Source organism: Lonchura striata, chromosome 3 (genome assembly GCF_050655825.1).
Source record: "Lonchura striata isolate lonStrDom1 chromosome 3, ASM5065582v1, whole genome shotgun sequence".
NCBI classification, from domain to species: Eukaryota; Metazoa; Chordata; class Aves; order Passeriformes; family Estrildidae; genus Lonchura; species Lonchura striata.
In genome coordinates, this window is record NC_140705.1 from 111,781,097 (window position 1) to 111,808,577 (window position 27,481).

Genomic DNA, 27,481 nt, shown 5'->3' on the forward strand with positions numbered 1-27,481 from the left:
ACACTGTTAGAATCTTTAGCATGCTACCAAAATGTGGAGCCTATACACAGGTATTTGCTAAAATGGTTTAATCCACTGTTAAAAGTTCTCTTTCATACATATAATCTGAAATGTTTGCTTTAGTGATCACCCCAAGTCTACTCTAGGTAATTTCCTACTTAGTTTACAATGGTTAAAAATGCTCATTTTTCTATCCTGTACTGTCCAGTGCTTACTAATCTTGTTAGATTTTGTATGCCTTGAGATGACAAAACTCATACAAAGATAAATTGTGATTTAAACCTTGTAAATAAATATGATCTAGTCTACAAAACAATAAACTTTGTCATTCAGCTCACTTTTTCAAATGGCATCTGGATTTTGACATAAATAATTGAAAAGTCCATGTTTAAAAACTGGAATCTGACTTCAATCAGTTGCATTATTCACCATGATTATTTTCCTATGGTTGTAAAGGAATCTTGTTCTGTGATCATTAGAAAATCTTTTTTGAAAGTCTTAACCTTTGGTTTCTGTTCTGTCATTGTCTTATTGCAGGAATTGATTATCTGCATCCAGATCTTGCATCAAACTACGTAAGTCCATGCTGACCTTTTCTGTAAGATGTGGATTTTCTTATTACTGTAGTCCCTCTGGTACAAAATTTTAAATAGGGAGTAGAACAGCAGTACTCCTGATCTTAGTGATCATACATTTTCCATTTAATGAAGCAGACTGAAAATTGGGCTGCCTGTGCAAGGAGTGGAAATGTGACAAGGCTCTTTGTGGAGGAATGACAGTCTTGTGTCACATTAAATAAGCTGCAGCTTGCAATATTGGATTTAGGACAGAAATAAGCAACCTGTGAATTTTCTCTGCTATTAAGATGCAGAATGCCCCTGTCACTTGGAGGGCCATGGAGCTGTGAGCTGTGGCAGGGCATGTATTAGCCTTTGAAACCACCTGGAACTATTTAATTCCTTTATAACAGGTGTTTTGATCTAGTGTTTCACAGCACATGCAGATTGTGTATTCTCAGCATATCCTATGCAAATTTATTGTTCTCAAATCAACCTCAGGATTCAGACCTTTGGGCTAGAGTGAATTTCTTAACTCTTTGTTTCCCTCCAAACCTCCATTGGCACTACCACTCCAATCTTCAGGTCTCTTCCTGAGGGGAGCCCAGGCTGCTTCAGCTGAGCAATGTGGTTTAGTTGGCAATTGCAATTAAATGAAAAGAGGAATGAGGTGAGCATGAGATTTTGGAAAAAGATGTCAGCCACTTGGATAGAAAGCTCCGAAATGAGGAAGACAGTTATTTTTACATATGGGCAGTTTGGAACATAGTAAAACACACAGGATGAAAACCTATTTGTGTTGCAAGGAGCAAAGCACATTTGGTAGATAATAAGTGGATATAGAAGACTTTGGAGAAGGCATTTGGGAAACAGCTGACCACAGAATGCAGATTAGCCAGTTTCACTCCTTATGAACTGGCTTAATAACAGCTAATTAAACCCTGTGCCCTGACTGCAGAATTCTCTCTCAAGAGAAATAACTCAGTAGGATGTTACCATAAATTGATAGAAATAAATAATTTTTTAAAGTGCAGTCCTTTTCTTTGCAGAAATTGTGCTCTGCGTATGTTCTAGCATGTGATGTGGGCAAAGAATGTTCACTTTTCAGCAGCAAGTGTGGACAAAGTATGTGGGAATATTCTGTTTCTAAAAATCATGTCTCAAATAGACAAGCAGAAAGTCTGCACAATATACCTCATATAATAGTTCTGTTGTTGACAGTGAATTTAGGATCATGCCCAGAAACCAAAACTAGATCCTGCTGTAATACAGTGGTTTGTTTTTTTTAAATTCCAAAATATTTTGTGTTTGATAGATAAATATTTGTCGGGTTTAGCAGAAATATATCGGTTTTAGAGTGGCAATAGTGAATATTGTGGAAATTAGTGGAAAATGATGCAGAGAAGGGCAATGCACAGACATGATGGGCGAAATCCCGAAATAATGGATCTGGAGAGAAATCTGAGAGTCAAGAGATATTGGGATGAAAACTGGAAAGAAAAGCTGTCTGGACATGGGGTCATCAAGCATTTAATGGCAGTCATGGAAGACTTGTGAGGAGACTGACTTTGAAACAAGGATGTGAAAAGATTTGGGCAGGAGTGGCTTTGTCCAAGTGAGGAGAGGTTCTGTAACGTAGCAGCAATCAGGCTGTGGAGGGAAAAGAGAAGATTAGCTGGCTAATACAAAATGCAGAAGCAAATGGCTGGTTGGTAGGACAGTCATTAAAGGAGCAGCAGAAAGATCGTGAAGGAGATAAGACCTCCAGGCTTTAATATTGAAATTCATAAATAGGACTTTTCACATGAGGTCTGTGGTCCTAGGCTGTCACAGTGCTGTGTCTGAGAAGTGGCTGGTTAAGGACAAGGTTGATTCCTTCTCCTGATGCTAAAATCTGCCATTACCTCCCTTGCCCAACCATGGCAAGACTTGGTTCACCTGCACTTTGCCCCTCCCTACAAGGCTGCATGTGCCTCCTTGAGTCCCAGGAGTTCCTGCTCTGGCAGCCTCTGCTTTCTCTCAGAGGCCATGGGAACTTTTTTCCCCAGGAGGTAATAATTTGGGCATGGATGAAAGATGAGAGATTTCAATTCCACTGAAGAAAATATCAGTTTAGATTTTAAAATGCAATTAAACTAGTCTCTTAAGCTGGCATAGCAATTATAGTCATCTTTGTACAACTCCTGTACCACATTCTTGGTGTTTCACTATATCTGCACTTTGGGGCAGCTTTCTCTCAAGTTCTGTTGTTTATTTTTAGGAAATAAAAATCTTCTCAATTGTATTAAAGCCTACATACCCTGACAGTGTATGTGCATCTTGCTTGGAACATTGGGAGCAATTGGAAAGTCTCTCAGAGGTGGTAGGTTTGGCAGTTGAGCATGTTCAAGTGTAAAACCTTGGCCTTGGCTCCTCATTTTAATTTGGCTTTTATGATTTTGACTTTCTGGTCTTCTTGCCTGAATAGTTTAATGGAAGTTAGCACTTAGATGAAATGCAGGGTCAGAGAAGAGAAAGAACTTTCTGAAGAAGAAAACTTTGCATTTTCTCTTAAGACTTGAACTTCTACCTATCACACGGAGTGCACTTCCATCCATATTTTTATTTGTAGTTTTTGAAGATTTACTGCTTGAATCATCCATTTCTGGTTTTAATGCTCTTTATATACATGGAAAGACATGTTTCTGCTCATGGTGTGGGTGGACTGCTCTCCCTCCTGGCTTGCTGCAGTATAGCTCCTTGCTTTTCTGGGATCAGGGAGTTATGGCAAAGCTGGAATTTTCCATTCTACTCTGTGAATGCAGAGAGACTCATTGTCAAATGATCTATATTTTCTTCCAAGCCTTGGAAACCCTGCAGGGAACCTTGGAAACCTTCAGGAAATTATTTTTTTCACTGCAAAGAGAGCCCTTCATTATGAACTGATAATTAAAAAGCTGGGGTCTAATCTACACCACGGTTTGCTTTCAAATCATAATGTACATATAAACCCAGCAGTTTTCAGGATGGATTTCTCCAAGATACAGCATCTGAGTGAGAAGGAAATGTCAAGTTACAAGAGCTGCATCTAAGATATGTCTAATAAAAGGGGGGGAAAGCAACTGTTGGGGATGGACACAGCAAATTATTTTAAAGAAAAAACTAAGTAAACAGAGAGTTCTTGTGCCACAATCAGACACAGGAGATGAGTTGTCTCTGGTATCAGTTTTTTATTTTGTTCTTTTATCCTTGGCCACTGTCTGCTGGTGAAGGTCAGTGTAGCAGCATTATCCCACTCAGAGCAGTGGGGAGCTGATCATCTCCTAGAAGAGGGTTTGTCCCTGATTAGCAGTAGTTAGAAAAATCAGGATCTCACTAAGAGACTCGGGCCAGGAGTGAGAAATTGCTGGTTTCTGTGTCTGAGCTCTGCCTGAAGCTGAAAACTTGTTTCAAAAAACCCAGGAGGGAGAGAGAGAGAACAAGACAAACACTGTAGGAAAGCTGGAGGTGACTATGTGAGTAGTATTGATACATGTGGAACTAGAATCATACAGCAGTTCTTAGTAATAGATAGCAATTGAAAAGATTTTGAAAATATGTAGAATTGCACAGATGTGCAAACAAGCATCAACCTGAGCAGTGCTTCATTGCTGCCTTCCCCAAACCTCCTCTCTTTTCTTCTCTGTGCTACGAGTCCTTATGGTGCAGCCTTATCTTCCCAGGTCCTTGCCAGCTGTCACTCAAACTGTACACGGGAAAGGCTCTATTTAAGGAATGAGGGAAGATTTTTTTGGATTTTCCTCAGGTTTAGTCCAAGTTTTGTGTCATCTGCCATTTCTGATTCGGATGTGAACAGCAGATGGCCTTACCTGTCTTTTCTTCCTGCTTTGTCAGCATCTCCAAACACAAAGCAGCTTCTCTCTCATCACTTCTGATAACTTGTCTCCAGCCAATGCCATAATGGCTCCCCCTGCCTTGCTGAGAGTGGGAGCATATTTTTGGAATAATTATCTTATCACATAAGCAGTGAAGCAGGGAAATGTTCCACTTCTGTTCTGAGCTGCATTTGCCATTGTTTGCTAGAGGAACAAAAACACCACTGAATAATCTTCGCAGCCACAAAAGGAATAAGAAATAGTACAGGCAATAAATTTCACACTGCTGCAATATGTGCAGCAAAGCATAGCAACAGCAGGAAGGATTTTCTTTTAGAAAGTCTGTTTTTCCTTCATTACCATGAATTTCTGAGTATGATTTGGCCTCCCTGCACACCACAAAAAGGACCAGCAAACTGTTCTGGCAGCCATGAGCCTGTTTGCAATGATTTACCAGTACAAACCATCAGTATCTCCACTAAAAGCCTCTGGGGCCTAAATGTGGGATTTTGTAGAGCTGACAAAGCTCCACTGACATTTACTGATCCACACTGCTTTGGCCTTGGTGACCTACCACCTCCCCACCCTGAAATCCCAGCTAATTTTCTTCCTGAATCCTGTAGAGTCCACTTATTACTGGTGGGGAGAAAAATGTTGTCCCTTGTTATAGGACACGAGAAAGTACAACATGAGCCACTGCGATGGCAAGGGAAAAAAGAAGAAGGTTTATTTTCTGACTCCAACTTATATACTTTTCCAAAGGTGACAGTGGATTGGAGAGTGAATGGGCCACCTCTCCAAAGACATTGGACAAACCACCAGTACATCAACTTCCTCCACCCTCAGGAAGGAATGCAAAACAATATGTTGTTTATAGAAAATGTGTGGGAAAGTTTTCTAACAGAATGTAAACTCAGAAGGCTTTAGAAAATCTTAAGAATCAGGGCGACAGTCCCTTCTCAGGGCAGAATTTGTTGGAAACACTCTTCAAGGCATTAAAAAGCTCCCAGTGTCTCTGCACTTAATATGAACTCAGGGAATCCTCAGGAATCATAAACACAAACCACAGGAGAGTCAGGGTCCTACTGGCTTAATGTCAGGGAATGATTTCAGGCAGCTTGAGGAGATCTGGTTCCCATGGCATGATTTTCAAAAGACTCTGAGACAGTTAGACTGCATTTCCTACTGCATTTCAAAGGGTTATGCAGCACATGCACTAGACACTTCATTTCAATAAAGCTTTGTTTCTGATTCATCAGAGGTATTTTATGGGAAAACTCTATGTGCTGTCATTGCTTAGCATCTATTTTTAATTGTAATGCTAAAAAACATTTATTATAAAAAATAAAGAACAATATAAACTTCTTTCAGCACATCACTAATTAGATTTGGGCTTGGTTGTTTTCTTTTGGCTTTTTTGGTGTTGTTTTGAAGTTGGGTTCTTGCTAATAAGTTTTCTAAAAAAAACACCAGCATAAAACCTTAAAATTATCAACCAAACCCTGGGATAAATTCACAATACATCATTCTGCTAGCACTGACAATTCAGTTAGAACAGTGATGGATGAAGGCTGTTAATGAAATTTCTGCCACAACCTGCTTCAAGAAATTGCTGAGACAGAATGAAGCCTCTCTTTTGCCAGGATAGAAGAATGGAACAAGTGTTAAAATGTGAGGCTGACTAATGCCTTAGCAGTCAAAACTGGTACCCTTCTGTTGGGCTGTTTATGCTGCTCAGGTGGCTTCTGGCTGCTCAGGGGCTTATTTTAGAATTTAGAATATTATTACTGAGGAAATGCATGATAATAAAGTTTCACTGGAAAAAAATGGAAGTTACTGTAAAAATAATTAAATTCTCTTTCAGACATGGCTATTTTTTCTGTTATTTTGTGCAGGATCGGCTTCTGGGCTCATTCCTATGTTCTGTGCAATCTGTTTTGGTTTTTTTCCTCAGAACATAATAAAGGCTAAAACAGAGATGATGCCATCTCTGATCATATCAGCCAGGCATACAAGGATCTCAGTGTACCTGGAGGAATGTCCTGAATTAGTAACATGCAGAAAATGGTTCAAATCTTGGAAAACATAATGGTCTCCTGCAAACAGCCCTTCCCTGCTCCCAGGAGTCACTGCTATTAAAGGAACATCAAATTGGTGCTTGTGTATTGAAGTCTAAATAAGGTGACTGTGCAGTTCCTCTGCTCTGTACCTTATTGCTGCTTATCACTAGCACTGCCAATGGAGGAGAGAAGCCTGTGAAAAGGAGATGTCAGGGTCTTCCTATTTAATGAAAGGTAAAAAGTTTCTGTAATTGTAATTTCTAGCTTTCAACTCAATCAAAAAGCTGGAACAATAGAAAGAATGTAAAGGCTGTTTCTCCTCTGGATTATTTCATATGGCCAGAGGACACAGGAAGAGGCTTTTTCTGCAAAAGAGGCTGTGATTTGTGAGGGAGGTGTGATTGCCTTAAGGAGGGATGGTTTGTGTCACAGAGCTATGTTTACAGCTGAAAGCTGGATTTCTTCACTGAAAGTTGCTATGTGAATGGCTCTGCTGAAGCCCATGTTAAGAGATCTGGACCCTGAATGCTTGACAACACCTGGGGCTTAGTACCATCCATGCAGCTGGAGTTGACACCACACCACTGATGTTGGCCTCTCCAGGGGGATGCACTGCTGGCTATAAAATAACCTCCAAACACTGCTCCTTTGGAATCAAAAGGTACTCACATATTGGAGTTGCATTTGCCCGATATTATTTTCAGATCGATGTATGCTGCAAAAAGTTTCCAGCTTTATTCTATATTGGAACCACCTGAAAAGGATAATTTTCAAGTTAAATGCATGCCTGGTGTGCAAGCAATGTGAGATGATGCCAAAGTTACTTACTGTGCAAGCTAACAAGCACTCATTGTCTGCAGCCTTTATTTTTCTCTATAATCAATGTACTTAATCAGTTGCACACTGAGAAAGTGCAAGGTGGCTAATCACTTTAATCATAGAGCACTAGTATTAATTTTCACTTAAGGCATCATCTGTGGAAAGTAAATTAAGATTGTTGAAATGAGAAATGCACAAGGATGAAAGAGCAGATGACATTTCTGCATCAGTTCTGGCTGATGCTTTTGGAATTGGCTTGTGCCTCTCTCTAGGGTTTCGCCAAATAAGCCTTTTTATAAAATAAAGTGTCCATGGGGAAATGAAAGTGAAATATGTTTATTGTGGATCAGTTCAACCTAAATTTAAATATTTGACATCCAGAATATGCTGAATTAAAACAGCAGCAATAAAATTCCATTCTGGTGCTTGGTGCACTTGGCAGAAGAGGGTCAGAGACATGGTTCCCTGGAGGCAGTGAACACCACGTAATTTTAAAATCAAGTTCAACAAATTGAGAAAAAGAGGTTTCCTTTCCCCAAAATTAAAGTAATACATTTTGCATTGAAAATGGCCCAAACAATTTTTTAAGTTTTTTTTCCATTTGAAAGCCTTTCTTTTCTGTTTCTCAAAGAGGAGTTATTTAGCTGCTGATATTTTTAAAGACCCTAACCAGTGTGGAAATCCCTGAATACCCACCAACATTTAGATGCAACTTAATTAAAATTCATGCTGTAGTTATTTCTGGTTACCAAGGTATCACCAGGGAAGTCTGAATTAGATGGTGCATGTGGAGCACTGTTCCCTCATAAAGCTTTATCAAAATTTGATGGGGTTTAGGGAGAGTTTTTTGTGCCCAGTGGTGATTTTGGCAAGGAAAGTCACAAATCCACTTTAAACTACTGGGCTTGATTTTAAAAGGAGAGTTTTGGCCAAGCCCTCTGGATAAGCTAGTCTTGCAAAGTAAAAGACTGTAGGAGACCTGGAGTTCACAAGTAGTTCCCTTTCTTTTTGAAATCAAAATGGCCTAGATACAGTAAATAAAGATATAGATGTTCACCAATACTATAAACACCTCTCCTTCACTGTACCTGTAAATTAATTTGGTTAATTTGAAATTAATTCAATCTCTTCTATCCTGGCACTTCATCTTGGCATGGTTGTTTGCTTTGCATTGTTTGATTTTATTTGTATGCATTTATTTTCTTCATATTAATATTTTACTTCTTGGCAGCTATGTAGGTAGTTAAGGTATTTTTAGACATCTGCCTTATTTCAGATTGCTTTGATTTAAGTATAATGTTAATAATTTCTGTTTCTTTCCCAATAGAAGCAATATGCATAATGAACATCTCCAGGGAAGAGAATAGCAGTGCACAATGTCTAATAAAATGCTGGTCACATTGAAGTCAATGGTAGTTTTTGTGTTAAAATCAGCAATTTGACAGATCATATAAATAGCAGTTTGTTCTACTGTGCATTGCCTTTATTTTTTAAGCATAACAGTAAGAGGCATAGACTTCAGCAGAGCAAATAATGATACCAAGGGCTGTGGAAGCATGACTGCCTGGGATGGCAGGTTTTCCTGTGGAACAGGAGCTGGAGTTTGATGAAACTTCAGCTACTTCCAGTACTGTATAGCTGTTTTCTGGTGAAACTTAAATGTATATAGTAGTGGATACCTCAGTCACACGTTCCCTGTGCTGTCCTTACCTGTAAGCACTGAATTGGGAATTGCTGGAAATGTTTTTCAGGCAAATCCTGTTCTGACTTCTGTTAAATGAGGTGAGTCTCTATTTTACATATGTACAAAGGTGAGGATGAAGGCTGTGCTGTCTTCAAGGACTTCATCATTTCAATGCTAGCAGATGTTTTTTAGAATTCCTTTTTGTGAGAAACTAAATCACTTGAATTCAGTGGTACTTAACTCATTTGCAGGATTAGTCAACCGTGATACCATGTCTGACAGATGTAGTTGAGAAGCTTTCTATCATCGAGTGATGTCTAGGAGATCTCTTAAATTTTAACATCCAGTAAATTACTGTGAATACATTAGCTATGATCAAATATACTAATCTTTAACAGAAGAACTTGGAATGATCATGTACTATTTAAAATCTTAAATACTTAAATACTTGAAAAATTTAGCGTGTGTGGATTTACATGAGCACATTCTGAAGATTCCACCTTTTCTCTCCGTAATTTTGGATTTAGGTGATTCCACATGGAATAAGCAATGCAAATTTTAAATAATGCCAGAAAATCTAAGTTGGTGCATTAAAATTCCTGAGAGCCCAGCTTGTCTTAACAGTGTTAGTCACATTATAATTTTCCCTTGGGATGCTAATGAGGTCAGCTTACAACTGAAATAACACACAATATGTCTTCAAGACCTTTTAACTCTACGGATTGTTAATCAAGCTGTGTTTGCTTTGTGTGACAGAAGAAATTCAAGTAATAGTTTGCATTATGTTTTTGAGTCTCTTCTCTGAAATTTTCACCTCCTTTTGCTTCATCTACAATGTCACTTTTATGTGTTCATTCACCTTCCATATTCATGCAATTTAGGTGAAACACCAGCTGTGTGGTTGTTAACAGTTCTCTTGTCAGCTGAGAAGCCTTTCATGAGAAGAAAAATACCCAACCAGTTTTCAGTATTGTCTGCTTTCACTTCTAGTTCCTCTGTGTGAAAAACGCCAATCACTTGGTCTTAAAAAAGTGTTAAAAGTTTAATAATAATAAAATGGTTATAAAAATAGTAATACAATTAAAGTAATAAAGTTTAGAGTTAGGACAATTACAAGACAATAAAAAGCAAAGAATTACGAACGTCTGGATGCTCTCGGACACTAAGTCATGAAAAGCATCCCTTGTGAACAAAGCAATAACCTTAAAAGCAATAGCTTATTGCATATTCATATATCTTATACATGATGCATACATTCTTTGCAAATTAAGAACTTTTCTGGTTTTTGTCAACTTCTTCTCTTTAATTTTGTTGGTTCCACAAGGATGGAGAGAAGGTGGAAGAATGTTTGTCTTTTCTGATAAGGAGGCTGTAACACTTTATGGGCCTCCTTTGCTGACATCTCTGTGTGAAGAGTTTCTTGATCATCTCATCTTCCTGCTTGAGCTTGTAACAAATCCTATATCACAGAGTTTCTATTTCAACATTGTGTTGAAACCTAAAACTACATTTAACACACTACGTAAGAGAATTAATACAGCGTTAACCTTCTAACATTACACATATAATATTCATTGTAACATTTGCAAAAAGCCAATCATAAAATATGCATTTTTCATAACTGGACTTGAAGGACTGCTGAGTTTGTACTGCAGCCTCTGAGCTATAGGTTTTCTTGCAGTGATGGAAAAAAAAATCTCCCTAATCCCCACATGCTGCTTAGGAGACCTTGGTGCTGGGTGTGACCTGGATTTTGCTGTGTTTGATGAGAAGAGCCCAGGGCAGATTTTGCTAGATGTTGGGCTCATTGGCAGGAGCAAGATGGTTTAGCTCCCCTTCCCTTCCTGCTTATCCCTCCAGGAGGCTCTAAGTGCTGGCTGCCATCAAAACACTGCAAACACAACCTTTACTGCAGCTCAGTGCAGTAAAGCACATATTTGATGTAGTGACAGGCCTGTCAGCTATTTCTTACAGGCACCTAACTAAGAATAATGGACTTGGACCTCATTTCTCTGCTGCCAGCTTTATACCTCTATTAATTTTTCAACTTCAGTAGGTCAAACTAATGCATAATCAGAGTATCTGAAGAGGAAAGCTATCCATTGGAAGGGGAAGGTGGGCTAGGTTTTTAATAAAATGGAATGCTAAAACTAGATGAAAAGTGTGTTCAGAATTTGATTTTTGTTTGCTTGTTTGGTTGTTTTTTTTTTTTTTCCCATAGTAGGTATTGCACAATTTGTATTTCCCATTATAATAAAATAATCCAAGGACTCATATGTCTCTATATGCTCTTCCCCCCCACCCCTTTTCATTTCCCCCTGAATTAAAGAAACCAAGGAGTTCACACCATAACCCAAGGCTTTAAATTTGCTACTTGCCCTGAAAATTCTTAACAGCAACCGGTTGCCTAATTTATTTTTATTTTACTAATTTTATTGCCTTAGCCTTATGCCTCCCTATGAACATATGTTCTTGATGTGGTGTAGGTACAGCTTAAAGGTTTCTGTGCACCCCCTCTGAAAATTAAGGAATGTTTGGCTGAGCAGAAATAGGTTTGAGTTTTGTAGGTTAATTTGGTTTTTGCCTTCAGAGCTCTGGCTCTGAGCAATTAACAACTGGTGATGTGCTTCAGGTTTTTTCCCCATCAACCTGAAAATTGTGGAGCAGGCTAAGAATGCCAAGAGGTGAACCATGAAGCAGTGTCTTTATTATAAACAGAAATTCATTTGGCTGCTTCTTTATAATAAAGTCTCTTGTCTGCCTCAATTTCTTCTTTTTTTTTTTCTATGTCAGTTAAAGATGCTGGGGAAAATAATGGGGAGTATTTTAATAAGCTGGTTTTATTTTTAAAAATTGATTGCAAAAAAGAATTTTCTACTTCTTAAAAATTCTGCCCAACATAACATTTTCTCTGAATCTTTGTGGTTCTCATTGTTTTGGTCCTGTTTGACTCCACACCTCTGAGCTAAGCATTAGCAAACAGCCATGGGGTTGGGTGGCATTTAGCTGGATCTATTTGGATTTTTATTTTGTTCACTGGGAAAATGCCTGACAATCTTGGTACCTAAGATTTAATTTCTTATTTCTTTCCAGTTCTTTTGAGCTGGGAAATATCTGTGCTTAAATCTACCTAGTTGGTATACAGCACTGCTATACTGCCCATGTTCTTCACCTGTGTGAAATAAAAAGTGTGTTTACTCCACCCCTTTTTTTTTTAAAGATGCTCACATGGTAGAGAGCATCAGCCAGCAGTGTAACTAATGCTGGTTTTCTCATTTTGTCTGCTGGGGAAATAGGAAGAGCATTATTGTGGTAAAAGTAAAATAAGTGATTGTGTGACATTGTAGTGCTAAGTGAGATGTAGAGAGGATCATCAGTTACTTCACAAATAAATCTGTTTAATATAGAAAAAGAATACAATGTGATATGACCTCAGCTAAGCTATTTTTCTTCATAACTGTAACTTTTAAAATAATGCTACCTTAATAAAGACAAATGCAAATGCTAAAGTGAGACTCCATGTTTTTTTCAACTGCCTTTTTTTTTTGTTTGTTTGCTTTTAAATCTAAGAATTGAAAATCGTTCAGCTTTGCAAAGTAAGTTTTTAGATAAGAAGCGGGGGACAGCCCACCTGTCTTCCTATAAACTCTGAAGCTGGATGATTAGATTTCTTACATCTTGTAAACTCAACAATTTTAACTGTTGTAAATTAAGCAGTAGGAACTTGTTGTTTGCAGTCAGTTTATCTTCTTTTGACTGTAATTCCACTAGTCTTTCCTTTGGTCTAATCCCAGATGCTTGCTGATTGTTGAGGAAATTGAAGGGTTTTTTTCACTAATAACTAAAAAATTAAATCACTGCTGTGGTGAGGTCTTTAATTGCTCCTTCTGTGGCCAAGTTGAGCCTGTAGTGAATACCTGGAACTGGAATACCAGGAGGGTTTACAGGCACCTCAGGTACTATTCTGGACCCAGGACAAAACTCCATCAATTTCAAATGATGTTCTGATTTATTATTCTGTGGCTGTTTTGAAAAGAAGAACAGCATAGAAGTGTGCTGCTATCTTATTTATTATTCAAGATCTGGCTGGCGTTGTCTGGCTCAGTGTTTTTACTTTTGTGGTGTACCTATAAGAACTGGGTAAAAGGCTGCAGTTTCTGGGGAGACATGGCAGATTTCATCAGTTGTGAATTTGCTCTTTAAGATTAATATTTTTGAACAAAACCCATTACTTTGTGGATATATTCTTGGTGTTTACACGGTCTTCAAGCTAGCTCTCAATTTGCTGGATATAGGACATATAGGAAGTAGGAAATATAGGACATATAGGATATAGGAAATATAGGACATGTATTAGTTCATATAGATGCAGAGGTATTTAAAAAGTTACAGGTTTTTTTTAATTTCCATTTTAAAATCCCCACAAACCAAACCAAAATAAAAGTGTGCTTCCCATGGCAGAGAGGAGAGGGCTTATTGTACAATGGCTGACTTAGGAGCAGTGCCTCTGCTTTTTGTTAATGACCTTTAAGCCTTGCAGCACCTCTCCTAGGTTAAACATGTTGCCTCCTTTTTTGCCTTTTGGTGGGCATATTCTGTTTATTTAAGCCTATATGTACAAAACTGAATTTCATTTTGCCACCACATGATGTTCAGAATTATTTTAATACAGTTTCCCTGAGAAGTTTTATGTTGTGATTTGAGTTTATGGCTTTGCTTGCTCTTTGGATCAGTAAAGAAATCAAACAAACAAACAAAAAAAGGGATCTTTCTGCCTCAGATCTAGTACAGGACTTTAATGTCATGAATAGAATCAGCCTGTGACCAGTGAGATGTGTCTTTAATTGTCTCCTGCACTAGCATGTGAGCATAGGAATATTTCTTGACTTACAGAGAAATAGGGTGTGTGAATTATGCTGTAGAAGCCTGTGAAGTCAGACAAAAATTTATGGTCTTACTGCATTATTCAAGGTACATAATTTTATTACAGTGCTGAACAATTCATGGGACAACTGATTTATTGTTAGTGTCATATTTTGCATAATGAATCTTTTTCCACAGATGATTTTACTGCATGTGTTTTATAAGGTACAAGGCAATTCATTGGGAAATTCTAGTCTAAGGTTATTTTTATGGAAAGCAGAATTTTATACAGAGGCAAAAGTAATCTATTTGTGTCATGGTATACAACCCATTACTTAATAAATTATTGAAAGGGTCTCATCCTGGGATCTGATACTCTTCTGTTAGTATTTTATTTGGTGTAGAGGCTAGAAAGCAAAAATAGAGGTATTCCTTAAAGAGCAAAACCATTCCTTGTTGTAGTAGCATTTTTGTGATATAATAGATGTTATTTGTAAGCAGTGGTGTATAGATAGTGACTGATAACCATCAGATCACTGCAGCAGTGAGCTGGTTGGGTTGGACATCAGGGATTAAATTCACCTCACTGTAACACCCAGTGCCAATGACCAGTCTAAGGCCAGCCCAGTGCTGGAGGCTGGAGGCTCAAGTTCTCCCTGAGGTTAAAAACCAGGCAGCTCCCTTAGATGTTGAAAATCAAGTGTTAAACACTTCAAGTCTAAGAGAAGGACCTGCCAGTAGACTAGTTAGGCAAGAAAACAGGGCACTGAATCACCTGAGTGAAAAAGCCAAGTGTGCCCATTCTAAGTGCTACTGTGGATCCTCATCTGCACTGGTTTTGATTGCAGCATCACAGGTTCCTGTGTTGATTAATTCTTCATATTAGCAATAAACTCCTTCTTGCTGCCTGCTGGGGACTCCAGTCTATGGAGGACAATGGCAAAACACAGATTTTAATATTCACTTCACAAAACATGAAATATTTAAGCCGTCCACTCAAGCAGTTCCCTTTGTGGTGTTTTAATTTCTTACTTTAGCTTTAAAAAAAATTAACAAAAGCTGACCCTAAGGTATTTGTGGATTTAATCTTTAAATTAGGAACTTGAAGCAGTCCATTTGTACTTCTCTCTGCTGTTTCATTCCCCATTTCACTGCTTCCATAGTGTGGGTGAAATACTCCTTCACAATGCTGAAACTCACTGTCTTTTCTCAAAGACTCTAATGAAGATAAATTGCTCAGTTAGCAGTTGCTTTCTTTCCAAGACTTCCTCTTAATTTTGCCCTTTGTGGATGGTTCCCACTCTATTAGTTATCTTTTTCCTATGAGTGCTGTGATATAAAATAAAGCAAATGAGAGCTAAAGGATGTGGCTGGACAACTTGGTTTATCACCTGCCTAAAGGCATCTTTCCACAAGCTGCCTTACCTGGGATGTACAGCAGGGCTGAAGTTTGTGTTATATTATTTTTAGAAGTTTGTGTACTACAGCAGCACAGCCAGAGGGGCTTTTCAGCCTTAATTTTTGCACAGGGGAATTCTAGAGCCGAGAGTGGTTCATAGCAAGTACAAGGTGCTTGTATATTTGATGATGTCCTGAAAAGTCAGCCTCACCACACCCCCTTTGAGCTTAGGGTATGTAAGTGGGACTGCATTTCTTCTAGATGGGAAAATAAATCACAGTTGATGCATGACTGAATTTAAATTTTCATCCGTACAATATTTTTAAAGTGGAATATTTTAAAAAAAGAAGTTCTGGGTGAATATGAAGTTGGCAATATGTCTGTGTGGTACCTGCATGACAGTGATCTTTGAAACTCATTACATGTTCTGTGGAAAAGTACTTGTTTCTGTTGCCTCTAAGTCTCCCCTTCAGTAATTTCAATTTCTGGAATTATGAGAGGTAGCAAAAAATAACTACTTGTCCACCTTCTCTGTACTACTCATGAATTATAGACAAATGTCAAATTCCCCTTTTTTCCCTGGCTGAAAAGTGATGTTCTGTTTACTCTATGCCATTCAAATTGCTGTATAAGCAGTTGGGGTAATTAAAAGAAGCAAATTAATCAGACAGCTGGGCACAAAGACTTAGAAGCACTGAGAATTTGTGGCTATAGCTGCCATGACTGGAAAGCATCTCCAGGCTGAAAATCAGGGCGTGGAGATATGGAGAGATCTGCAAGGATCTCAAAAAGGAATTAATCTCTGAGCTGGAAGACAGCATCAAGCCATTTGAGAGCCACTCTGAAAATCTCTGCTCCATTCAAATGCTGCCAAATATAAAATATTTACTGTCTGTGCTGAATACAAGCAACCAAGCTTTGAAGTGACCACCCAAAAAACCCCACTGTACAGTGACTTGGAAGAAACTTAGTTTTGCCCTCTAAGCATCAAGGGCAATGCTGTCCTCACTTCATCCTGGAGCAAGTTTTTGGGAGTTTAAGGGTTTGAATCCAAAACTCGTGTGCTACCAATGGACTGTCTATTCCTGTATTTCAGGAACTGAGAATCAGATGAAAGGGAATGTTTTTAGGAGCATAGCTATTCATGCACAAGTCTCAAATTATCTTCAATAGCATGCTCAGCCAAATCTTAAAAGGAATACAAGTACACATTAATTAAGAATTAACATAATTCTGTTCCTTGAGTATGATGATTATTAAAACATAAACTCAATGAACATACACTTGAGAAGAAAGTGCTAAATATTTTTAAAAGCCTAATTTTGAGTCACCCTTTATTTTTTCATTAAGAAAGAAAAAAGAAGATGGCACTTGACTTTCTGAAACTTTCTATTTGCTTCAGATCAACAAGTTACTGAGTGTCCTTAACTGCTGCTGATAGGACAAATCAGGAATGAATTAGATTTATCCAGAAAGCAGAGACATGGGATGACATTTTGAGAAGCCTGAAAGCCACATTTATGAAGCTGTTTAGGCAGCTAAAGGAATGAGAAAATATGCAAAGAGATTTTCAGGTGTATGTGCCGGCCATTAAAGCAGTTTTCACGGTTGAATTTTGAGACATTTACATTCTTAGGCATTGAAATGCTTTTAGAAATCTGACTGTTGTAGTACCGCATCTGAGGTTGTCAAAAATACTTCTTTTGAGGAAGACCCATGTGTCTGGTCACTTCCACCACCATTTGGAAAATGGGATTTAACCTTTGCTTTGCCACACCAAGTATTCTAATACCTGAATACTCTTGTAAGTGTTGATGTTGATGCTCAGTAGTAACCTGAGCTCTCACACCACCTCCCAGTTGACCACACTGGCCTACAGAGGGCTTTGCATGCCAGAAAATATTGTTCCCCAGGCTTGCTGGGGTGGAAAATGGGAAATGGCACAGCACTGTGGGGCTGGTTTCTGTCCAGATACATCTCACAGAATGAAGAGGGCAAAGTTTGCTATTGATTCTCAGCTTCTCATTCAATTTGTGTTTCACTTCATGTCTGTTCTTCAGCTGATTTTCTGTGTTCCTTGTGTTTTGTAGAATGCCAAAGCCAGCTACGACTTCAGCAGCAATGATCCCTACCCCTATCCCCGCTATACAGATGACTGGTTTAACAGGTAAATGGATTTTGGGCAGCCTGCCTTCACTTTGAATTGTGTCACATCTTTGTGAAATGTCTGTTTTCTGCTAAACTCAATGGTCACGGAACAGACACTGCACTCTCAGTGCTGCTTGAAAATTAGGGGTTACTTACAACGTCATTTTTTTAGGTTTATAGTTTATAAATGAAGTTGCTGCTCCAGAAAAGTGTATTTTTAAATTGTTTGGATAAGTGATAGCTGCATACCTTTTTGTTGAAAACTTTTTCAAGATTTCAGGGCTCAGACTGGGTGCTTATCAAAAATATTTCAGGCCTATTTGATGTGGTTTTCATCTCTAACTTAAGATGACTGGATGGTCTCGTAGTTTTGGATGGGGGTTTTTGTATTTATTTTTAAAGAAATCAATTGCAGTTCTGTCAGAGTGACACAACAAAGAAGTAGCTGAGCTTCCACCTCAGACAGAGGCCTCCTGGAATGGATTAAACAGAGTTAGGAGCTGTGATGTCCTTCTTTGTAGTCTTGCAATTTTTCAACCAAAGCAATATCTCAATGAGATTTCTGCTTCATTTTGGGAAAGGACATCTAACACTTTTAAAGTAGTATGAATCCAGTTAGTGAATGGAAAGTCACAGAAAAACTAGGGCTCTAATTTGTGAAGGTCTGCTGACTTCCTTGCTTTATGTATGCAAAAGGTCTTTTTAGGAGCCAGATGCCACTTAGCTCTGGAGAGGAAGAAAATTAAATTTAGCTTTAATGTGTAATGATAGCTTTTGTTGTTTTCAGTGTGGAACTTTATAAAATTAAATATGTTCTGCCAAGTCCCTTTAACACTGATTCCACTGCTATCAAGTATTTTTATAGTGGGGCCCAGTTTGCTGTCCTTACCTGTTCTGCAAAGTAAACTCTCCCTGGAGGAGAGTTACATCCCAAAGTCTCTTTGGACAGACCTCAAGCATTCCAGATGTGGCAGGGGTCATTGTCCCTGGTTCAAGCACTTCAGTGAAGAATTGAGGGTGAGCAGCACTATTGTTTGTGACCCAATCTGCAATAATTGAGAACAACATGATTCAGGTTGTCAGAGAACTGCAACACTTTCCTCTGTTTCTTGGGGGAATGGAGAGTTCAGGTTGGCAACAGGAAGGGAAAAACCATGAGAAATTACTTTGCAGATATCCTTTACTGTTCTTTCTTTTCAGAAAAAAAGTAAAATTGATACTTAGGAAGTATAACATTGTTTGTCAATACTGGGATTCTCCATCCCTGGAAGTGTTCAGGGCCAGGCTGGATGGGGACACGAGCAGCCTTATCTCATGGGTGGCATCCCTGCCCATGGCAGGGAGATTGGAGCCAGATGATTTTAGGGTCCCTTCCAACCCAAACCACTCTATGATATGATGAACCTTGAGATTTCTTTTGCAAGACAGGGAATTTTCTGTCTTGCAAGGTAAATCATGGGAGCACCACATTCAGTTGAGCATCCCTTTCCTGCCTTAGTATAAGGAAGGCTTTAAGATGGAAGATTCTTTGTTTTCTGCAGGTTAAGGTGCAAGCCAGCACACCACATCCAGCTGTCCAGGAGTAGCTGTGACAGTTTTTCTCTGTGTATTTCTTTGCTATTCTGTTAATTGAGCTGACATACTCCTCTGTAAGCTCTTGCCATGGCTTCTGACTCCTGAATTAGTGTTACTGGTGGGTAACAGCTGTCTGTCTGACAGTCTGTCTGTCCCCACGTGTAGCTACACAGGTGCATCTGGACAGGGCATGATTACATGGAAGATCTACTGAGAGAAGCCTGAAATAAAGGCTCCGTTTTGCCCAGCCAGTGATGCATCTCCCACTGAATTTTATGCATGCAGAAGGATCAGACTCGAAATAGGATAGCATAATATTCATTTTCCATAAAGAATATGTTTCTATGTGAGCAATTCAAGCGATTCGTGGAACAAGAAGCAGAGGACTGATCACCAAGGGGCTTTTGTGAGCTGCCAGCTGCATGTGGAATGTGTTCATTAGACTTCAAGAATAAATAGGAGAGGTTTTTGCATGGAGTATTTCATTAATCACAGCTGCTCTGCTTGTAAGCACAAATTCCACTTGGGGCTTTGTAAGACTGCTGGAATCACTTTGACCTTTCCAACTAACAGCCACTGGCCTATGAAACCATGCAGGGTGGTTTTTGGAAGGGAAGGGTGGTGCCTCAGGCAGGAAATTGCTTTCAGGCAGTTCAGCTGCTGCTGTGGGAGAGGCCCATAGATGGCTTGGCAGCCAAGGGGTTTATTCTCATGTTTGCTGTACTCACTGTTTGACTGTTCAGATCCACAGCTTGGGGACCCAGCAGGAGAGTGTACCCAACGTGGAACAGAGCTGTGCTTGAGCCTGAGGAGCAGTGGGAGCAGTGAAGGAACTTGAATCAAGCCCTGTTCCCAAAACGAGAGGCAGCCCCACAGAACTCAGTGTTTTTTAAGAACCACTTTGGGAACTGACTGATTTTGAGCACCCTCTGCTTCTGAGCCACATTCAGTACCTTGGCATGCACCACATTCTGCAGTGAAGAGGCAGCCACAGGAGTCAGTGGTTGCTTGGCCTCATACTACCTCTGATTTCATGGTGGGAGCATGCAGAGGGCACAACTCGGGCTCTCCACCTCAGAGCAATGAGATTACAAATTTCTGCCCTGATCTAAATAACCAGTAATTATCTCAACTCCCATGGCCTTTGTATGCTGTATACTCCCTCACTCAGCTAATAGGTTAGCAGGGAAAAATTTCTTAGCTCTTCTGAAAACCTATCTTCTTCAGATGTAAGAATCTTTTGCTGACTGTGGGTCCAAACCAAAGCAGGAGAATGCTTTCCCTCCTGTGATCACTCAAATGCTTCCAGGCTGATGATAGAGGCTGATGGTGAATAAAAAGGGGATTGCATTTGCCCCACAAAGTGTCCATCTGCAGGTTACATTGGTGCCCACTGCAAGCAGCTGCCCAAGAAAGGCAGATGGTCCCAGCTCTTGAGGCTGCAGCTCTGCACAGCCCTCCCCTGCAAGCAGCAGAAGAGAGGATGGATGGCTCCTGTGCTTTGCTGTCTGCAGAAGCATTTCAAAGCAGATGAAAAGGAGCCTCCATAAAAATCTGTGCCACCTCTGACACTTTCAATAACACATCAGTAGGGAGGTACACACAGGACCATTGGTAGTGGATTTTAAAGCAGAATTGCTGTCAAAGACAAAGCAGAGTGAAATTTTCATAGCTAGAATAGTGTTGCTTTTCTTTTAGAAGAATTTTCTTTTCTAAAAGGAAAACTAAACATATAGATATAGGTATTTTTTTAAAATACAGTATTCAAAACTGTTTTTCAACTAAATCCACTTCTCCCCCTTACTTTTTTATGCATGTTCATGTAAAAGGTGTTCACTTACACAAAGTTTATGTAAGACTTGCTCTACTTGCTAATATATGGTTTATCTTTGAAGTAGCTTGTTCACAGATGAAAATATTTTTGTGTTCTATCCTCTTACTTTAAATATTGAAATAGGGAAGAGGTGAACACTATAGAGAAAGTCTGTGATTTGTTCTTCTGACATGAGTCACTTCATAGAAACCACAAAGGGTTTATCAATGATACATGAACAGCAAATAGGGCTGAGTTGGAAAAGTCTGCTATTTGCCATTAATAATTCAACCAAATGCATTTCCACTAGCTCATAAGTGATTTTTTTTTTTCTCTCTAGTCAGCAGCACAATATTGAAACTCTGAGCTGCTGGAATAGGCTTGTTTACAGTCTCAATTGTGTGGGCCACTCCTCTGGAGAGGCCAGGACAGGAAGAGGCCTTCTGGTAAAACTTTTTTGTCAGGAAAGTCCTAATACAGTTTTTCTCACTGTAATCTGGCAGCATCAGTGATATTTTGCACCTCAGCATTAGTGAAGCAAATTTTCAAAAAAGCCATTTATTCTTCTCTGTGCCTTGTAGATGGCCCATAGGTGACTAGATAATGAATGCCAAGCATTGCTAGCACCTGCCAATGAATGCTGTGTTTCTGTCACACTTCCTTGAGCAAGAACATGAGGGGAAATCTTGTTGTTTGATTGTTGATAGCAATTTCTGTAGCAGCTGAATAAGAAATCTGTATTGCTGTCTTCTCTGCCCCCTTTGTAAAAGGAAGCAGATGAGATATTCTGTCATCTTTCTTTATGAAATTGCCTCTAAAAATATATTCTCCCAAGGAGAGCAGGAAAAAGTATATCTTGCATTTTATCTTTTTATTAATGTTACACTTATCTTTGCCAGACACCCTTAAAGGGAAAGAGAGAGAAAAAAGGTGATTAAAACAATTTTGCTGCCTCACAGGATGGTCCATCTGATGCTCAGTATAACCTTTATAATACAGCTTTTGGAATTGGATGAATCCTTAGCATGCTGTAGGATCAGTGCCACTTTCAGTGCTCAGAGTGGATTGATGTGAGCAGTAGGATGGAGTCAGATATTCAACATCTTAGACTAAAAAAATAAATCTGACAGCAGCACAGGTTTCAGTAGTTTCCCTGCTGCTATGCTATTTTTTAAAAACTAGGTTATGTTGTCTGCATTTCTCTTCTCTTGAGTTTAATTTCTAGGATGAATTAGGAGAAAGGAAAATGCCATCTCCCTTCCTGCAGGAGCCACTGCCAGTGGTGCCAGTAGCTGCCACTACAGCTAGAGAGTCTCTGTTAAGGGCTGCAAAGCACTTCACAGGCACCAGGAGTTACTGAAATACCACGTTCAGCCCAAACCTGGACCCCTGGGTCAGAGCAGAGCCTTTTCCCACTTGAGCAGAAAGCAAAAGCTCTGTGAGCTGGGGCACCTTGTCAGCTCTTTGGGGATTAGGCACTGGATGGAGGGATGCACGTGCCTTAGGTGCCACAGCTTTGGGGTGGCCAGCCATGTGCAACTCTGCTGTTGAGTGCAGTGACCATTGTGGCTCCTTTCTGCTACTCCAGCTTGGTATTGCAGCCAATTCTTCCTGTGGCATTTCTTCTGTTGGCAGGGATATGCTCTTTGTACTTGTTCAGACAGCAAAAAGGCAACCAGACTTTGTTCTGTGAGGTTCAAAGTAATGGGTGTCACGCTGTCAAGACACAAAAATAAAGGAATTAATATTGATCTTATATTAAGATCAATAACATACAGTTATTTTATATTTATATGTATATATTATATATATATTTATTTATATATATTTACACTGTTCTGTCAGGGGCTGTTTCTGCTAAGAGTTGATAACGAGGTAGAACCTGTCTCACAAGCTAAAACATAAAAGAATTAAACAACTTTTCAGTTAAATGCAGTGTAGGGATACACGTTAACCTCAGAGCAAGCATCACTCGTCCTGCAGAGGAGAAACTGGATATTGCCTGCTTCAGCAAGGAATGAACTCATGCCACTATTCAGCACTCCACAGTTTTCCATGGAATGGTTTTACATGGAATGGTTTTCCATGGAATGGTTTTCCTCTGCAGCCCGGGGAGCTGACTGGGGCAAAACAAGCTCACAGTGACCCAGCTCAGCTCAGCACGTGCATTAGCTGGGCTTCACCTGGTCTCTCTGCCTTCCTTTTCACAGCCACGGGACCAGGTGTGCTGGGGAGGTGTCTGCTGCTGCCAACAACAACATCTGCGGCGTGGGGGTTGCCTACAACTCCAAAGTGGCAGGTATGGTAGCAACCCAGGGTGTAAGGAGCTCCCTGTGCTTCATGCAGAGCTCCTCCTGCACAGACACAGGGGTGTTGCCCAGTTCAGAGCTGCAGCTTGGTGTTGGGCCATGTATTTATTACTTTTCACAGTAGATGGATGTGAGAACCCCAGCCTTGCTCTGGGCTCTCATAAGGTGGTGAAATTCCTCCTCCAACCCGTGCTTCCAAAGAAAAACTGTTCAGGCTCTTGCTGTTCAGTCTCAAGGCAGTTTATTGCTAGTTATCTAAAATATTTTCTTCTCAGGCTGTGGCTGCTTGGTCAGCAGCCTGGGCAGAGGCTCACACACACCTTGACATCCTCTCTGTCTGCTGTCTTCTTCTTCTCTCCCCCCGCCCAGGACTGCTGCTATCTTTTATATGGTACATTACATATTACATGTTTATAGTTTTCCCCCAAGACCTACTACCTATATTACCAAGTGCTTTTCTACTCTAAACCAATCTATAAGTGCCAGCATCACCAAGAACATGGACGCAAGGAAGAAGAAGGAGGAAGAACAGGATCAGCCCACTTTCCTCCATCTTAGAACTTCTGACCCCCATGTACAAAGTAAAAACCCCCCTGTACATGTGCTAAAACCCCCCTGTACAATACTAAAAAAATTTCCCCTCTGTTTTGTAACTACTTTTACTATACTATCTAACCCTTTGTGACTGCTTGTTCCACCTCCAAAGTTGGTAATTAATTCCATGGCTCAAACTCAAAATCACAGCTGTTTCCAGCTGCCTGCCAGGGTCTAAAATGCTTCTGACCAAGGCCTGGAACCTCTAAAAATGTCTGAGAGACATTCTGAGTCCCCACAGATGGAGAGGGGAATTTCCCCATTGCCTTTTCAATCAAGGGCCTTATAAATAAAGGCTCTTTAAGAGCAGCTCTGCTCCTGCATATGCCAGCTCCTGTTTGTATGCTGATTTTCAGTGTTTCTTCCCTGCATAGCTACAGAATTGTTTGTGGCAAATCTCATTTTGCAGGAGGCAAAGTTTAAATTCCTCCTGCACTTAAAAACCATTTGAAAAGGCAAATCTGATGCTGCTCTGACTCCTTAGGCTCTCACGGGGCAGGACCTGCAGTGCTGTAGATCTCTGTCATTGTAGGTTTCCTTATAGGAGCAGATGCAGAGAATGAAGCAGGTGGTACCTAGCACCCAGCATCCACACCTTGGGTGTGTTGGGTATTTTTACTTCTAACAAGTTCTTCTCTGCACATATATACTGAATACAGTGCTGGGAGCGAGTTAGGCTCTCCACACCACGTGTCAGTTTAGTTAAATCAGAAGAAATCTAGTTTTCCCACTCTTAAGAAAGACAGTTCCATGATGAGAACTGAAGCACGACAGGCTGACATAGATGCTTATGAATTTCACTTTACTTTCCCTGTTCCACACCAGAACATCAGCATGGATGTACCCATTGCTCCTTGCACATGGTCCACAGTGTGTGCTCATGGACACCTCTGCTCTGCTTGGCCAGCCCCTGGTCCACTCTAGTGTCAGGAGAATGTGAGGAAGGACACATTTCACCTGTCCCCTACATGACTGAAAGCTGAATCTGCACCAGAGAAGGGCACCAAGGAATGTTTGCCAAGCTCTTACCCAAGAAATATCAGTGAGAGTTAGTAACTGGCTGGGCAGGTCTAATAAATGTCTCCTTTTTTCAGCAAGGATAACATCTTCAGGGATGGGACATTCCATAAAATTTGCATTCTTTTGAGTTACTCTTCAAGGAATCTGAATTGAGGCATGGGATTTTGTCTGGACCATGTATGGCACCTATAACTCTACAACTTCCAGCTGGTTGCTTAAAAATCAAGAGGTGTGACAATATTCCTGGTGACCAATAGCCTACAAATAACCTGTTTATCTACTTTGTAGTAAAATCCCCTCAAGATTTTGGGGAATCTTCTCAGCCTTCCCTGCCTGAGGACAATGTGCACTGTGTGGTCATGGCATTGGAAGTCCATGAAAGTTGAGGGGTCCATGTTTGCAGAATGAACAGGGAGTTGATTGCAGATCTGCATTCAATAAGTATGGGAAGCAATTTCTCACCCACTGAGTTTAACTTCATCATTTCTAGCTTGAGTTAGCCCATCAAGAACATCCAGCTTTGGTCTGATTTTTATTTGAAATTTATACCACCTTTTTTCCAGCCTTATATTTGACACATTGGTTTTCTATTGAATATAGGAAAGCCACTGGCTTCTAAATCATCATCCTTATTGCCATTCATACTGTTTGGCACTGATTTCTGCCCAGTCTGTGTCCTAAACCATTGGGAAAAGCTGAACTTCAACTCAGGGATACAAATTAAGCTTGGAATGAATCCCTGGTTACTCAGGTCTCATCCAGAGGCCAAGGGACAGGTTGGCTGACAGTGAAATTGTTCTGTGTGTGAGGCACGATGGATGTAAGGGCTTGCACTGCTGTCTGCTGCACTCTGGCCTGCTTAGAGTCAACACTTTGAGTTTTTATGAAGTTTACATGTCCTAAGATTGTATCATTTAAACTCTTTAACTTCTACTGCAGTACGGGTTAAAGAAAGTGGGTTTTTAGTTTGCTTTTTTCCTCCACTTGCTGGCTGTATTTTGCTATTATATCTGCATGTTGACAGAATGATATTTTTCCAGGAAATTGCTGGGTAGCATGTTTCCCTCCTCTGATTAAATTCTGGAGATGCACCAAAATAAATAGAAAAATTACTTGAAAAACTAATGCCATGTGAACACAAAACTGAATGTAAGTTAGATGAGGGAGGGGGCCTTACTCATTTTCGCTAGCTTACAAAATCTTATTTTAAATGCCACTGATATTGTTTAAGCACTGAATTTCTGAGACTGCTGAATTCTGTTATTTTTAAAGTGCTCTCAAAGAGTAGATGGAAAATACAGTGTAATTAGAAAGCTAACAATAAAGTTCTTTGTCTTTCTGGGCCATGCTGCCTTGGTGGCTGGGTGTTCAATACTGGCATCCTGCTGGGTAAGCACACCCCGGTGACATGGAAATATCAAGTGCTGAATTACTGAATGGGTAAAACTGCCAGTGACTTAAAATACCTGTAAGTGGGGGCCTTCTGCAGGTGCTGAGATTACATTTGGTGCTGGGTAATGCATATTTCATGCTTTTGTTGATTAAAACCACAGGTATTCGCATGCTGGACCAGCCGTTTATGACAGACATTATTGAGGCTTCCTCCATCAGCCACATGCCTCAAGTCATAGATATTTATAGTGCCAGCTGGGGACCCACTGATAATGGGAAGACTGTGGATGGACCTAGAGAGTTAACACTGCAAGCAATGGCAGATGGTGTGAATAAGGTAACAGTTTTAATAATCTGGGTTCTGGGGCAGAATGGTGTGTACGTGCTTGTGCTGAAACCAGGCTGTGGCAAGCACATTTCTCTCCCTCTCAGGGTTTTTCACAGAGGTGCACAGAGAAATGAAAGAGAAAACAATTTCTATTCCTTGTTTTTCCTATGTGGAATGTGTTTGGAGAATTGTTTACCTGGGGTGAGTCCTTGGTTGGATTCTGGTGAGGATTGTTTGAGCCTGATGGACAATCCAACCCACCTGGAGCTGGGCTCTTGAGAGAGGGTCACGAGTTGTGAGAGAGCTAGAGTCAGAGAAACTAGTATGTAGTTTTAGTATCCTCCTTTTATATAGTGTATTGATGTATTTTAGCATAGTTATAATAACTTTTTCTCTTCAAGTTCTCAGAGATAAGCATCATACCCTTGATAGCTCAGCTACCTCAGGTGGCATAAAAGAAGCAGGATGGCTCCTGTGACAGTGTTGGAAACAAAAAGTTTTTATAAAAGGCAAAATAAAAAGGCTCTTTACAGAGAAAGCCGAGTCAGAGCAAGAGGTTCTTGCTCTAAAACACTTTACAAAAGCCATTCCTTCTTTTGTTTTTCTTCTTTTCTAGGGAATTGCTTAGGTGGAACTTTTTGGCTTCTGTCCAATTAGCTATCCTTAAATTTGAGGTGAAGTCCCCAAGGTCCTATGGGGTGTCTTTTAACCAAATTGAGGAGAGAAACTTCTGGGCTTTTTTACTTTTTAAGGGTACAAAGGGTAACTTGTTTATTCCATCAACAGGGAGCACATTCCTACGCCAGTGACTTGGGAACAATGCATTTGCACAAATTATCAAACTTTCCCCATATTTCAAGGTTCCTTTGATGTTCGCTCTGCAATAATTTGGATTGATTTTATAGTATAGTCTCATCATACTGTGTTTATCTCTAGTCAGCTAGAAAAGCTCTACAGATGCTTTTCATAGGACATCACAGTTGAAATGAAAGAACCTGAAATATTCCCTGGTTGAAACATGCCAGCTGAGCTACTGACACTGCATTTTCTGTTTTGGTGTGTTACC

The 27,481-nt window shown here is 39.9% G+C and overlaps 1 protein-coding gene across 3 annotated transcripts in view; it reads left to right on the plus strand.

Moving 5' to 3' along the window:
• PCSK2 (proprotein convertase subtilisin/kexin type 2) overlaps nt 1-27,481 on the plus strand; it is a 108,388-nt gene that overhangs the window by 62,087 nt on the left and 18,820 nt on the right. For all 3 annotated transcript variants that reach the window (XM_031504219.3, XM_085577222.1, XM_085577223.1), the window contains 4 exons: nt 538-575; nt 17,327-17,403; nt 22,983-23,071; nt 26,249-26,424. In XM_031504219.3, coding sequence (XP_031360079.2) covers nt 538-575; nt 17,327-17,403; nt 22,983-23,071; nt 26,249-26,424 — 380 coding nt within the window. The remainder of the gene's footprint in view (nt 1-537; nt 576-17,326; nt 17,404-22,982; nt 23,072-26,248; nt 26,425-27,481) is intronic.